The sequence below is a fragment of the Morchella importuna genome (assembly GCF_003444635.1).
Source record: "Morchella importuna strain M04M26 chromosome Unknown Morimp01GS041, whole genome shotgun sequence".
NCBI classification, from domain to species: domain Eukaryota; kingdom Fungi; phylum Ascomycota; class Pezizomycetes; order Pezizales; family Morchellaceae; genus Morchella; species Morchella importuna.
Genome location: NW_025763438.1, coordinates 165,960 through 180,145, shown reverse-complemented (window position 1 = coordinate 180,145; position 14,186 = coordinate 165,960). Strand labels below are relative to the sequence as shown.

Here is a 14,186-nt window from a genome sequence, read left to right as displayed (position 1 = left end):
CTAGTTCCAATTGATCCAGGACCTTCTTCTTCTCTGGCTGATCTGATACTCCCTCAGACCGCGCGACAGACCGCGCGAAAAGATCCTGGCTATGCCGGGTAAGACTTCCTGTAACCTCATTAACTGAGTGTTTCTCAAGGACCATCCTCCGAAGATACATGTAGTGCCGGTGCCAGCAGCGTCGAAATTCATGACACGTATCCTTGTGGTTGATGTCAAAAAAAAAAATAAGAAAAATAAGAAAAAAATAAAAAAAACTTGCTCGAGGAGATTCGCGGAACACACCATATGTCGGATTCGAAGGCAGGGTCCGTCCTTACGCCGGAAATTGGCTCTATGCCTTTTTATCCATTGTTCTTATGCTTGGCCATCACAAAGTTACATGTAACATACGACCTGAGATTATACATGTACATCAGAACTGCCCTCAATTAGAAAGCTGACCGGCCGGTATAATGCATTGGCTGATCATGAGGGCATTGATACCACGGGTGAATTTCCAATTGATTCTTGACCGCTCAGAAGCCCGATTTCATAAGTAGATTGTGCTTCTACCACAGAGTTACTCCAGCCTCGTTCAACGACTAATGACTCTTCAGAATACGAGTTGCATGTTATTCTAACGTTCCGTTGGAGTTTTGGGGGAGGTTGGAGATAAACATTTGAATCATAACCTAGCACTCGGTCGCCCCCCCACGCTAGCACTCAGATTAAACTTTGGCATTTCGCTATCACAACGTCGCCCGTTTGATATTTAGCCTAACGTGGCTTTATCTCTGGACTCATCTCCACGCTTTCTGTTCATAGGAAATGGGCACGAGACCACTTCATCCCCTAAATCCCCTTTATCCCTCGCTGTGTTACCTAGAAACCCGCGATCCTCAGGTCACTGCTTGGAGCTATCGACAATACACATTCGTTGCAGTCATCGACTCTCAGCCCTTGTTCCTCTCTCAAGTGCTACAGAGCGAGAAAGAGCTAGTTTTGGTTGTTGAGAATATCCGCTCTGATAATCCCTGTTTTCATCTCAAGATGGGCATCAGGCTACTTTCTGCCAACTATCCATCTCCTGCAGCTGTTACTCCTCCCCCTTCCCAGAAAAATGACCCCCGGCAACGCCCATCACTCAATCCCCAGTTCCTCTCAAGAGTTCCTGTTGAGATCATTCATAAGATCATGCTTCATGTCATCAACTCGAGTTCTCGCTCCGCTCGCTCCAGGCGAGCACTCTTGCTGAGGCTTTCGTCAACCTGTTCCTATTTTCACAATCTCTTCAGGAATGATGTATACTCCAGAATTACAACCCGTTCTGCTTTATCTCTAATCAAATTCGTTTCATACCTCTCGATATCCTCTTGGCCTGGTCAAAACACTGCATTGAAGTCTTTAACCCTCTGCTGGCTGCAAAAAACACAGTATTCGTTCTATACAACACCCCATGCACGACGCGAGGCGTCCAAAAAGATTATCCTAAACATTAGGATTGTCTTGGAGTTGCATACTGAAGCACTTGAATCTCTGACTCTCGATTTCCCGGGGGCTGGGATTGCTTTTCAGACTGCCATACTCACAGTGCCGGGCTTTGTCAGTAAACAACACTTGAAGTATCTTCGTATCACCAATGGTCTCTGCCCTTTGTTTCAGCCTGCCACGTTTCTTCTCTGTGCAATTTCTTCGCTGTGTGCACAAAGTCTAGAGCAACTGATTATAGACATGGGCTGTGAGACATTTCGTCTCAGCGATGAGGAATATTACCCTCCCAGAGTCGTTGTTCCTGGAGATCAAATGTTTAGAACCTACGAAAGTTTAGAGAGGCTAAAGAAACTTCAAGTAAAAGGTATTGGAGGATTCACAGACGAGTGTTTAGCATGGATTGTAGGTGGGTGCCAGTTGTTGAACTCCACTAAAAATGGAAATTCATTGATCCTAGAGGGGTGTCAATCTTTAACGGAGAGGGGTGTCAAGAGGATCCTAGCCTCCATGAATGAAGATTCAAAGACCTATACGAGAATTAGATACTCGTATGTGGAACCGGTAGTGAATAAAAGCAATGTTCCTACGCCGGATACCTGGTGGGCACTATTTGGTCACGATGAAACCTCTAGCTCTACTATCGACGATGACAGGACATTCAGTTTCTTATCTGATGGCGGTTCCTTTAATGCCCTAGCGAGAATCAGCTCTAGGGTGTCTGATACAACCCATGAGGATTCTGATACCTTCGAAAATTATTTGGATAGCACTGGGAATCGTTCAAGCAAAAGGTCTCAAGGTTCATATCCATCCAGGTATGCTCGCCAACGGGCATATACTCAACATTTCGTACAGCAATATAATCGCGAAGCCCATATCTGCGACTCCACTGCGAATGGTTGCCGAAATCTCCCTCGACTCGATGTTCCATTTTATGACCTTCCTTGCTCTCCCAGTTATGGTTATTGTAGCAGCGAGCTTGGGAATTCTCGTTCGATGGCTGATCAGGAATGGATGGTCGATGAAGATGCTAACTCTATTAACTATCATCTCGAATTCGGTATGACGAGACGGACCTCGGACCCTAGCGTTGAGGGACCACTCCAGAAACCTTCTGACGACACTCCTTCCTCCGGTTTTCTTAAGCGCTCGTTGAGTGATCCTCTTCCTGGATTCACCACTAAGAAAGGCGATAGAAAGACAATGAACCTCAATAGTGGGGACTTCAAGAGACTTACTATGCTCGTGGAGGATGTTCCTATGGCGAAAGGTCTTAGGTTTATGTCTCTGAGAGGATTGTGGGGAGGAGTGGGTGGTAGGCATAGAAAGTGCTGGCTTAGGTGTAGGATGCGAGCATGGAGGGGTACTGAAAAACATGGCGAGAAATAATGTCGATATTATATATATACATCGCTGAAACGATATCGTTTCAATAATGCAGCTTGCTACTTGTTGAAAAGAAATACGTGGAGGATTTGAAGGTATAATTATAAACTCCCTTCAATTTTTGATGAATCACAGCTAATGTCACTTTCAATTTAGGTTTCTTAATGTTAAACATTAGCACTTTCATAAATAAATAATAGCTTTAAATTAGGTCGATCTTTTCTACATCCCGTTCAAGAAGTAGTGCGACGATGTCAAGCATGATATGTCACTCGGCGTCTCTCAATATTGCTCCCGATTAGGTGTGATACAGGTGAACATCAATAATACCCGACAAAACAAAGTTCGCCTAGTCTTGAGACACGGTAGGTGATCCCGAGGACAATCCTTTCTTTTTGAAGGCGGTTCAAGTAGCATGGGTAAATCCAATAACTTTGCGGGGAATGTCTCAAATATTTTGTGGCTTGCACAAGAAGCACCAAAGTATCATAGCTCGGTGCTTAATTAGTAAGTTTTAGTAATTCATTGAATCTACTATAATAACGACCATAAATCCAATTTTTGCGATTGGGAGGGAGAGCTTTTCGCGGTAAGTATTAGAACCAATCACAAGAAAGTTTGAAGAGTGAATACTAACGGTACTTTTTTTCCAGATTAATGATTGACACATCTGCCTACCACGTCCAATGCTGTGTTTTGATGAAGGTTACTCACTGACCGGTTCATTGTTACACGCAGTAAATACTAAACAGGTCTTACAGAATTGATACATGCTCATACATATTCTTTAGGCACAACCACGTAACTCCTATGCTCCACAAAGGAATAAGCTCTGTTGATAAGAAATACCAGGGCCAGGATGTCGAATTTACCCCTTTGCAATCAGCCTCGGATGTTGTTAGCCACATTCACAAGGATGATGCGAGAACAAACGGCTCACAATGATATGATCGATTATCCATTACACCTCCTACGCGCAATAAAAAAAAAAAAAATCAGCCCCAGAGGTATGTAGTGGCTGTACATACAGGAATCCGAACCACCCCCACGAACAGACGAGCAGCCTACGATCACTCGGAGTACTCGAAGCGAAAGGGCAGAGAAAAAGAAGATATCACCTTGCCCTGTGACGGACCCACTGACCTGGAAAGCACCACTCCCTCAACTTGCTTTAGCGAATCTACATTGCTTTACTCGTCACAACAACCAAGCTTTGATCCAAGATATAGAGTAAGGTAAATTGACAGTGCCAGGCCAAACGATCGTTACTCAGCACACTCTATTTCCTCCAATCTGCCAACCATGAACATCGATTGTTCCCAAATTGGAGGCGAGGATTCTGGCTTTCAACAGATGTCGCCTATGGCCCCGTCCATGGTCGATTATTTCGACGACGATTCTGACTATGCTTCCGGGGATAGTTATCCATCTTCAATCCTATCAAGCGACTATAATTTCAAGTATGAGAACGGCCGTCGATATTTTGCTAGGCGACAGGTAAGCTTTATCTGATTTTCTCCCCTGCTGCTACGCGCCTTGGGGTAGAAACATTTTGGGGGGCTGTACTAACATTTAGCTTACTAGGTCAAGTATCCATTCCCAAACGACGACAAGGAGTGGAATCGCCTAGAGTTGACTCATCATATATGGACTCTCTTGCTAGCTGGGAAGTTATTCAAGGCTCCAGTTGGTCCAGAGCCTCTGCGTATTCTTGATCTTGCCACGGGGACTGGGCTTTGGGCGATCGAAGTTGCAGAGTAAGTTCAGCCGCTCCAAGTAACCCCCCCAAATTCCTTACTATTTATTAGAATTCTAACAAAATGAGTAGCCAGCATCCAGATTCACAGGTAATAGGTAACGATATCGCACCGACGAACCCACCATGGATGCCGCCAAACCTCGACTTTTATATCGAGGATATCGAAGATGACTGGGTCTTTCCTCCAAATAGCTTTGACCTCATCCACATTCGCGGAATGGCTGGCTTTGTCAAAGACTGGCCACGACTTATCTCGCAATGCTTTGCTGCTCTAAAACCAGGCGGATATATCGAACTGCAGGACTTTTCCAAACCCTTCCAATGTAACGATGGCACCTGCGACGAAAACAGCATCCTTCACAAATGGGTCCAGTTGTGGGAAGAGGGGAATATAAGGAGTGGGCGAGAGTGGCTCTCTGTTTCTGCCAATATTAAGACCATTGTCAGCGCTGCTGGGTTTTTTGATGCTGTTGGTGAGATGGGCGTGATCCCGACAGGCGGATGGCATCCAGATACGAATCTTAAGGAGCTTGGAATGTGCATGCTAAAGCAATGGGTGGAAGGAGCCGAGGGGATCACATTGGATATGTTTACACGTGTGCTTGGTTGGAAAAAGACCGATGTTGACGAGCTGTTGGTAAAAATCAGGAAGGACCTATTGAACCCGAAAATCCACACATTCACGACGGCATGGCTTCTTTATGCTCGGAAACCACTCGTGACCAAAACTCTGTTATGAGGGAGCAAAGACACGCTCGCCCTTAATTTGCAATTTTCTTGCCCTGCGGAGTTATGGTGAATCATGAGTTGTGTGAATTTTGGCCGGAGTTTTTTTCCTTCTTTTTCTTTCTATTAATGTTTCCTTCTTTCCTAAAAAAAAAAAATGGCGGTAAAGGAGTTCATAGGCTACATTATTACGATGATATGAGGTAGAAAATGAATTCAACCCCGCCTCGCGCGGAGAATAGTTATTGCATGGTTTGTCTAATTTTCAGGAGTAATCTTTATCCCCGGTGTCTTTGATGATTTTATGATTCCTCTACCCCTCTACCCCCCCTTTTTGTCTTCTTCTTCTTCACTCACCAATCTCGTCTTCTGTTTTTAGGAGTTATCAGGAGAACAAACAAATATATATATATATATATATATAAAATGTCACTCGCGTATACTTGTGGATGTGATACAGCGGGGGCGGCAGATCACTGCATGGCGAGCAACTAGCTAGGGGAAGGGGGAAGAACCCCCGCTGGTGGAACCGAGTGATAGATATGTATGATGACACCTGCCAGATTTTAAGGTTATCCTTCCCGTGCCCCCCCTCCCCATATATTTACCCCTTATCAGGGCCCGCCCCTCGGTCCCCAGCCCCAGATGTTTGAAAGGGGACGGCACCCCCTTGGTGTGATGTATATTCAGGGGTCGGCCACGTTCACCGGCATATGTTTTTAAGGTTTTCTCTGGGATCGCATGTGAGATAGCTATAGGGTGCATCCATATATATGCCGGGACATTATGCTCAGGCGATTAGTACGTACATGTACTGAAATGTGTACATAAAGTAAACGTACGCCTTGTGCTTATATGTAAGGTGCAAAACCAGGTGAGCTCAATACAATGTACAGTCGCACCTCGCTATGTCGTATCTCGATATCCCGGATCTCTCGCTGTCTCGTACGAATTGGCCTGCTACTTGTTTTCCACACCAAAACCTATTTGCTATCTCGTATTTTGGCACTTTTCGGATCGTATGGAAAATTGAGAACAGATACCCCCTGTCTCCATACAAATAATATTTGCTATCTCGGATTTTTAGGTCTTGGCAGCAGTTATAGCGGGGGTTGAGGGAGCAGCTATTCTAATAGAGGAGTGAGCTTAAGAAAGATTCACTGCTCTGTACATAGGCTCAGAGTACTAGGCTCAGAGGATCGCTCCATCTCTTATCTATAGGAGTTAAACCTCTCAATAACCTTTATATGAATTTCAGGATATTTTAACAACTGATACCTGTATCTATCTCTAATTAGGTACCTGTTCGAATTCCAGTTATTTAGATAGATTCAGCATGGAATTCCATTCAAAAATGATTTTTTGATTCCATACCCCTGTCAGCTTGGGAATTATTATTCGCTGTCTCGTATATTTGCTATCTCGTACGGACTGAGCTCCTCGAACGCGCTAACGACATAGCGAGGTGCGACTGTACATACATGTACTTGATGCCAACATTTGTAAAATGTTTAGCTATGTGTTTATGTACATGTAGCTATGGCTAAAAAAAAAAAAAAAAAAAAACAGACCGTAATAAAGGAAAAGCAAAACAAAAAACAAACCACACGCTTCGAAAAATAAGAAAAGGAAAAAGAAAAGAAAATAAAGAGAGGGAAAAAAGGAAAAAATAAAATAGATTGAGATTATACATAGATCTAATATTCCACCCCTTGTCCCCTCCTCTCCCACGGCCCGTCCTAGGGCCCGGTCCCTTCGGCCTCTCCGGGCATCATATCACCTGCACATCAGATGTTCCATCACATCCCATTCACAGTTAACTAATATCAGCAGCAGGAGGAGCTGCAGTAGCATCAACAGCAGGTACCAACGGCTTCCTCCCATACGTGACATAAAAATTCGTATACGAGTGGTACGACCTATTCAACAGGTCCTTCCTAAACTGATTATTCAGCTTCTTCACATCATCCTTATCCATTCCCAGAAACCTTGTAAACACGGCGAGAGAGATGCTGTCGCACCCATCAATCATGTGCTGACGCATGTAGAAGCCCAGGTCCTTCTGCGCCTTGTTTTTTGGCCAGGTCCCGAGCGCAATCTTGATTTGCTCGTACTGAATGCCTTCGAAGCCCACCTTAGCCATCTGCTTTGAGTGGTCGGACGTGGGGAGCTGGCGCCCGGCTTTAGAGATGCCATCAATCCACATCCTGCACCACTTCATTATTGTTGAGTCGTCCGGGAGGGTGTTGTCGTCGGAGCCAAAGGCGAAAAAGTCGCTGATCTCAAGTATGCCTCCGGGTTTGAGGACCCGCATGGCTTGTGCGTAGATCTTAGGCCAATCGTCTATGAAGCCGATAAGCTGGCGGATATGTACCATATCAAAGGTGTTATCCGGGTAGGTCCAGGTTTGCTCTACGTCGTCGACCTCGAAAGTGACGTTTGGGGGCACCCAGCGGGGCTGGATCGGTGAGAAGTCGACGCCAACGATTTCGGCATCGGGATATACACTGTGGAATTGTTAGTTATGGGTCCTCGGGCAGAAACGGACGAAGAATGGATTGAGTTCTTACTCTCCACAGTCAATGGCCCATATACCGTTTCCGGTGCCGAGATCGAGTATCTTCTGCGGGTTCTCAAGATGGGGAGAGTTGTGAAGGCGGCCTTTCAGTGCTAATAAGCATATGTGATGTTGCAGGTCCATCCGGTCCTGCTCTTCCTCATCATTGGGCATTGCATATCTCCCCTTATAATTACCCCACCCGAGTATTAGTAGCTGAGCCTTCCTTTTCCGTAATTTTGATGATTGGAAAAACTATTTACCTCGTGCCATCCATGATATCGCCTTCCATTCTCATAAACATGGCCCTTCACCGTACTTGAAAGACTTGTTGTATCACTATCATAACCACTCATATAATCGGCAGTGGTTCCATAATCATTATCAACTTCAATAACGTATTTCAACATAGCGTCGGGTTGATTCGCGTAAGGATAGATGCCTTTGTGTTCTGGGTGTGTAGTTGGGAGCGGGTAGGTTCCGAGGATTTGGGAGCTGGATGCTTATAGTCTTAGGAGCGCTCTGATCTTATATAACTAAGGGGTTCGTTGAGAGGAGAAGGGCCATGTGGCTTCATAGCTCTTCAGAAAATATTGGTCTCAGTCTACCCCCCTCCCTCGATAATCAGGGAAACAAAGTGAGACAAAATTACACAATAGAGATGTTGTAAAAAGTAGCAGGATAATTGGATCTTAGCCACTTTCCTACGGGCCCCAATTAGAGATATGGCGTGCATCGGGAACGGCCCGTTGGGGATGCAATAAATTTTGTACAGTCGCTCACCTACTGACGGCGGACCCTGTTTGATGGTCCTGTTTACAGTAATTTGCCCTTGGCGTCCAAAACCTAACTCTTTTATTGGCCTCAAATCCCTGACCGCCATCAGACAGGATCCGCCTTCACCCGTGAGTGACTGTAGAGACTCTATTATTCTCCCTAAACTTTGTAGGTGATACGTCGATTCCTCAAACAGGCACTGCATTCCCATTTGGTGGCTCCTGGAGTTGTGTAGAGGAGAGCACTAGAGTAGGTAGAGTATGAAGCTGAGATGCATCATATTTTTATGCTCCAGATCATCTCTTGGCTGCATTGTTTTTTTTTTTTTGCTTGGGCCCGTTTGGCAACGGCATTTGGTAGGACTCTATTCCGATTTCTTCAGAACTCAGTTTTGCAAATCTTTCACGTTTGATATACGGAATTTGAGCTACTGGGATACCAAAGAACTGAAAGTAGGACCTGTGTTTCTTTCGCCAAACCCACCATTGTAGCCAAAAGAATAACTTGCGTTTGGCAGAGTAAACTCGTTTTGAAAATTCTTTTGTGTGCTCGCCTAACTAGTAAACGGAATTTAAAGGCCTTTGGAACTTATCTGTTGCGCCATCCGGTGACTTAGTAGAAGAAACGGATTTTCGTGTAAGCCTTACTACGAGGATGGAAGATAATCTGACATACTACTACATTTGTTTCCTCCCGTCTATGTATATTAGGGCTGTTCTAGTCTCCCCTGTAGAACTCGGGAAACAAGTCGGGCTTTTGATGGTAGTTCCCTACTAACTAGAAATGGTGCATGTGGTTTTTGTGTGAGACACTAACGTTCGGCATCTAGACCGGCTTGATATTGTGTATAGTCGCTCACCTACTGACGGCGGGTCCTGTCTGATGGTTCTGTTTGCAGTAATTTGCCCTTGGCGTCCATACCCTAACTCTGTTATTGGCCTCAAATCAGACAGGATCCGCCTTCACCCCATGAGTGAGTGTAGGCCCAAACACCATACGTAGGCTTATCCGACGCATGAGTGGTGTTATGTGGAGTAAAGAAAAGATACGAGATGTGGGGTTCTAGAAGATGTGGAATCTCGATCACTGATACCCCGATACCCCAACCAAGATGATGAGGCTGTCCTCTGGTAGCGATACTATAGTGAATCTGTATCCCAGGGACCAATTAAAAGTGCTGCCTATAATAATCATTAGCGGATCGGAAGCTGGAAACAAGGTGCGCCATGCCTTGACTGCCGATTTTTCCTAGGAGTAAAACGATCAACCTGCAAGGCATTTCCTTCTTTTTCTTCTTCTTCTTCTTCTTCTTCAGAGGTTTTTGCAGGATATTCAAAGTCAAACTGACCTGCGTTTAATTAACCGCGTTCGTGGAGACGGCGGCACACAGGATCTATCCTCAAAAATGAGCTTTTCAACTCGCACATTCCGCCGAGCGGTTAGCAATGCTTCTCTCGGCATCTGTAACTAACGGATTCTCGCCAACCTTAACCCTCGCGAATAGGAACTGAGACACGGCTGCACACAATCTAGCAAAACCGATTGGTCTGCAATCCTATCCACCCATCACGGAATATACCGCTCCCACGGTAAATGGGCTCTAGTGCAAAGGAAGTGATGCCGCACAAACAATTCCAATGTATATGTGCACTCAATCAGGTACTTGGTATACATGAAATTGTGATACATGGGTGCTTTACCCCCCTATTGGTGGGATTACAAGGCTTCAAGCACCTGGTCAAACGTCTCATGAGGTTACCCCAGATGTGCTCACTTAAGAGAGGATATCTCAACCTAAACCCCTATTCTTTATCCAAGGCGCAGCATCTTGAAGGTAGGACTGTGCGTTCCGCACTTGGGAGTCAATTAGTTCAGTGGTATTCTCACAGGTATATTATATTCGCTAAATTCAAGATTGTATAGGTTCTTTCCTTGATTCACCGGTACTAATAAGACATCGCGCGCAAATTCCTATTTATGGCCCTGATATTTAGATTGCCAGTTTAGTTCAGTAGGTAAACTCGGAGCACCTTGTGCTCGGTAATGAAGGACCCCAATAACAGATAGGAAGTCATTATAAGGGTCGTAGAATAGCCATAATTATTAACCCGGTCAGATCAGTTATAAATTCATGTACTATGAATTTTCGTTATGCCCCTTAACGTGGAACTCCCCAAGAAACAGGGAATTTGCTGTGTATGCACCAATGCCGAATTCAACGTACCGAGTGATTAGTTGTGAAGCTCAATGCATATTCTGCTAGTCATTTAGAGAGTGGACAAGGGGAGTCTATGCCCCTTAATCAGTCAGTGTATTCCGATAAATACTATGCTTATAAATGTAAATCTCCTTTGGTGCATGCATATACGCCATGTAATGATACGTGTTCGTACTTAGATCAGATTAGTATTGAGTAGCCTTTATGAGTCTGAATCTTTGGAGCCAATAATAACATTCAAGGTCAGTTACTGGTAGTGATTGTTTGCAGTAAACCGATTTTTAGATATGGGGAGTAAACGCCCGTATTGCGAGCGGAAGACGTGCCAATTAAACTAGCTTGTACCCGTGTATACATGTATTTGTACTTTTCGTACTCGTGTCTTGTCCAGATACGAGGCGAGAACAGGGTATCTGATTTTCATGATAGTATCGAATAGGGGGTATAAATCCATTGATCTTTGACATTTGGCCTTGGTATTGGTATTGTACTCCGCTTATGGTGTACTCGGCCCGAAGTCTTGGATCTGTCTAAAGAGTATGCGGTGGACGTTCAAGTTTCACCTGACCCAACCTTCGCTGATTGTGTAAAGTATCCGAGGATTATTTGAGCATGTATATGTGCTCTGGCGTATGGGAAACGAGAGTATTTGGCTGCTAAGGGGATTTGAATCCTTGTCCTGGGCTTGTACTTCCCCGAATTAACAGTAAAAAGGTCTCTTAAAATCTTAAACTATAGGATTGAGAGACAGCAGCCAGATCGATCTTCATCGTAATACTGCTGAAAAATGGCGCCCCGATTCATTCCGAGACAAAACAGTAGCTACTACGAGGGTGAGGTCGAGAGTTAGTCTATCTTGGGAAAGAATAGGTGGGAGTGTAAGCTTACGGCATAACTGAGATCATGTTCAGATAGTTATCAAATTTCTCCGACCCCGGAAAAGTGATATGCTTTTGTTGGATAGGCAAATGTGTGACATGGTATTGCTGGTCTAGCTAGACAGGGTACAGTCGTTTCTGGGTCAACGACGAACCCGGCTCGATGACGAGTGGCTACTTTTTGGGCTGATAGTCAGTTAAAGCAAAGGAGTCGGGGCGCTTTTGTTGGCTTTTATTGGCTTCGATTGGCCTATTCGCCATCGAACTGGTTTCGTCGTTGACCCAGAGACGACTGTATGTAGCTCAGGTTATTACCACCCGAAACCCACAGAAGTATTAACAAGATAACCCCGGGATTGCAGCACCCTGTGAGTCGGTTCCTGTTAATATTCGCATGTATGGTGCGCACACTCTTAAAGGTGATATGGCGGCATACGGAAGTGGAACAATTGTGGCTGCAATAGGGTCTCATGGGCCAATAAGAGGGCCATTCTGCTGCATTACTGCCACGGATCAGTCAGGTTTGCTTTTCTAGGGGCATAAATGGGTATAATACTATTCCACTTTATTCAGTCTTAGCGCATTTTACATACAAAAATACGCAATTTCAACTTCCTAAGGCTTTACAACCCAGACAGATATTAAAATTCTGGAAAAATAGAACGAAAGTCCATCACTATTACTATACTTCTATTTTTCTACTTTTTTGATATCATTTTTGGTGGTGAAGTTATAAACGATTAACTTTCCGTCACTTTAGGTTACCTTTAAGAGTGGGCGCACCATATCTATTCTCATTAAACCTCCAGATCTATAGAGTTTACCAATATAGGTACTGCATGGTTTAGATCAAGGAGGATGTTCAATGTTTCGACTTAGCATAAAGAGGGAAACATACATGTGTTATTCCTTGTGGGAAATAAAAAGAGAATATCAGACATGGCGTCGCTGGCTGCATCAACAGATATTTCCTCAATCGGCCCTGTACTACGGTATCTGTAGGACGTGGCGGTGTCGCTTGGACAATTATCTTCCTATTTGCTCTTCACTCTATGGGCGCCACCACCATGTCCCATACCGGATTGTGTATGGCGTATTCCAAATGAAAATCCACGGGAAATTTTCGATCCTGTGATATAGGTTTCGGTAAGCTTTACCCTTAAGTTTATTTTTCGGCCTGCAAGTTGTTGAAGCCCTAGCTAGATTGTGTTCAGCGGTATGTGCCTCGGAGACATATCTAGATAATTGTAATCAGCGGTCAGCTATCTCAGCTTGTAGTTGCAGCATATATATGTACTTAGTGCCAAATCATGGGCTGATCTACTCTTAACACATTGTGCTATGAGTCCATGTTCTCGAGAAAGACTTCCGTTTGAGTAAATAGTTCTCGGAAATCATTATTCCGAGTTGCAGTCGAATCCATTGTATTCTAGTAATGCGTTCTTTAATAAGCTTTGTTGCCACCATGTTAGAAGTAAGCGCGTGTATGTACGTAACCTAGCTAGAGAGGACAGCTACACCGGCTATAAGTACGGCCGTAACTATTTGTTTCCGTAGCTGAATCGAGGATCGAGGAGGTCTAGGCTTTGCTTACCCTAGAAGTCATTGTCCTGAAGGGATTCTCTAGACAAATGGTCAGAAGACGTACGTAGCAAGCGTTTAAATCGGCTGCAATTAGGTATTTAACCAACCGATCAAAATCTGGGTTCTTCGTTCAGGTACAACCCCTTAATTATTGGGCATCAAGGTAATCTTGTTTTTTGGTGAGAGCTGGATTGTGCCGGAAAGAAATGAAGGGCACGAAGGGGTAACTAAAACCCCCGCACTTATGTCAGTACACATTCACAATATCTAGTTTTATAATTGTGTAAGATTCTTATCATTCACAACCAAGCTTGGTTAGCTCATTTAGAAGTCCACTCCAACCCGGTAAACGGTCCTTGCTCCATATGCGCCGGAGAGCTATACTTGAGTTACAATAGCAGTGTTGTAGTTAGATCCTTGATTTTCTAAAAATTAGTATCCCTTGGTTACGAGAAATTGTACACAGGACCATAGTACATGTAGGTTACCCCTCTTATTTCTCACCTGTTTTTGTTCATATGGGAGGGCTCCTCTGCGTGGCTTTGTTGACTGGTCGCCATCAACTTGCCATATTTGACTATAAGGAAGTTCTGACCCCGAGGCAAATACTTAACCTCTTATGTGCTTCGTTGTAGAGATTTGGAGTTTTTTTATCGAGAGAAGTATGGTTGGCTGGCCGGACGATGGCTTGAGAGTGTTACATGACAAGCCTTGGTGACATGACGCTAATATAATATGCCATAGTAATTTTTTTATTTTTTTATTTTATTTTATTTTATTTATTTCTTATTTTTAATTTCTTGCCATAAAGTCTCGTTCGATTACACG

The 14,186-nt window shown here is 44.2% G+C and overlaps 4 protein-coding genes across 4 annotated transcripts; 2 read left to right on the top strand and 2 right to left on the bottom strand.

Annotated features, from left to right (window-relative positions):
- Positions 1-1,032: 1,032 nt before the first annotated feature.
- LAJ45_10036 (uncharacterized protein) lies at positions 1,033-3,024 on the top strand (the record flags this gene model as incomplete). Its single annotated transcript, XM_046119567.1, has 3 exons — positions 1,033-2,750; positions 2,915-2,954; positions 3,016-3,024. 3 exons carry the CDS (start codon positions 1,033-1,035, stop codon positions 3,022-3,024), a joined length of 1,767 nt encoding a protein of 588 aa, XP_045967198.1.
- A 1,137-nt stretch (positions 3,025-4,161) lies between these two features.
- Positions 4,162-5,357, top strand: LAJ45_10035 (uncharacterized protein; the record flags this gene model as incomplete). Its single annotated transcript, XM_046119566.1, has 3 exons — positions 4,162-4,356; positions 4,444-4,616; positions 4,688-5,357. 3 exons carry the CDS (start codon positions 4,162-4,164, stop codon positions 5,355-5,357), a joined length of 1,038 nt encoding a protein of 345 aa, XP_045967197.1.
- A 1,803-nt stretch (positions 5,358-7,160) lies between these two features.
- On the bottom strand, positions 7,161-8,311 carry LAJ45_10034 (uncharacterized protein; the record flags this gene model as incomplete). The annotated part of the gene is made up of 3 exons (XM_046119565.1): positions 7,161-7,851; positions 7,915-8,087; positions 8,165-8,311. The coding sequence occupies 3 exons, from the start codon at positions 8,309-8,311 to the stop codon at positions 7,161-7,163; spliced, it is 1,011 nt and encodes a 336-aa protein (XP_045967196.1).
- A 4,662-nt stretch (positions 8,312-12,973) lies between these two features.
- On the bottom strand, positions 12,974-14,079 carry LAJ45_10033 (uncharacterized protein; the record flags this gene model as incomplete). Its single annotated transcript, XM_046119564.1, has 8 exons — positions 12,974-13,011; positions 13,072-13,094; positions 13,293-13,297; positions 13,369-13,397; positions 13,466-13,482; positions 13,752-13,774; positions 13,836-13,935; positions 14,060-14,079. The coding sequence occupies 8 exons, from the start codon at positions 14,077-14,079 to the stop codon at positions 12,974-12,976; spliced, it is 255 nt and encodes an 84-aa protein (XP_045967195.1).
- Positions 14,080-14,186: the final 107 nt, after the last annotated feature.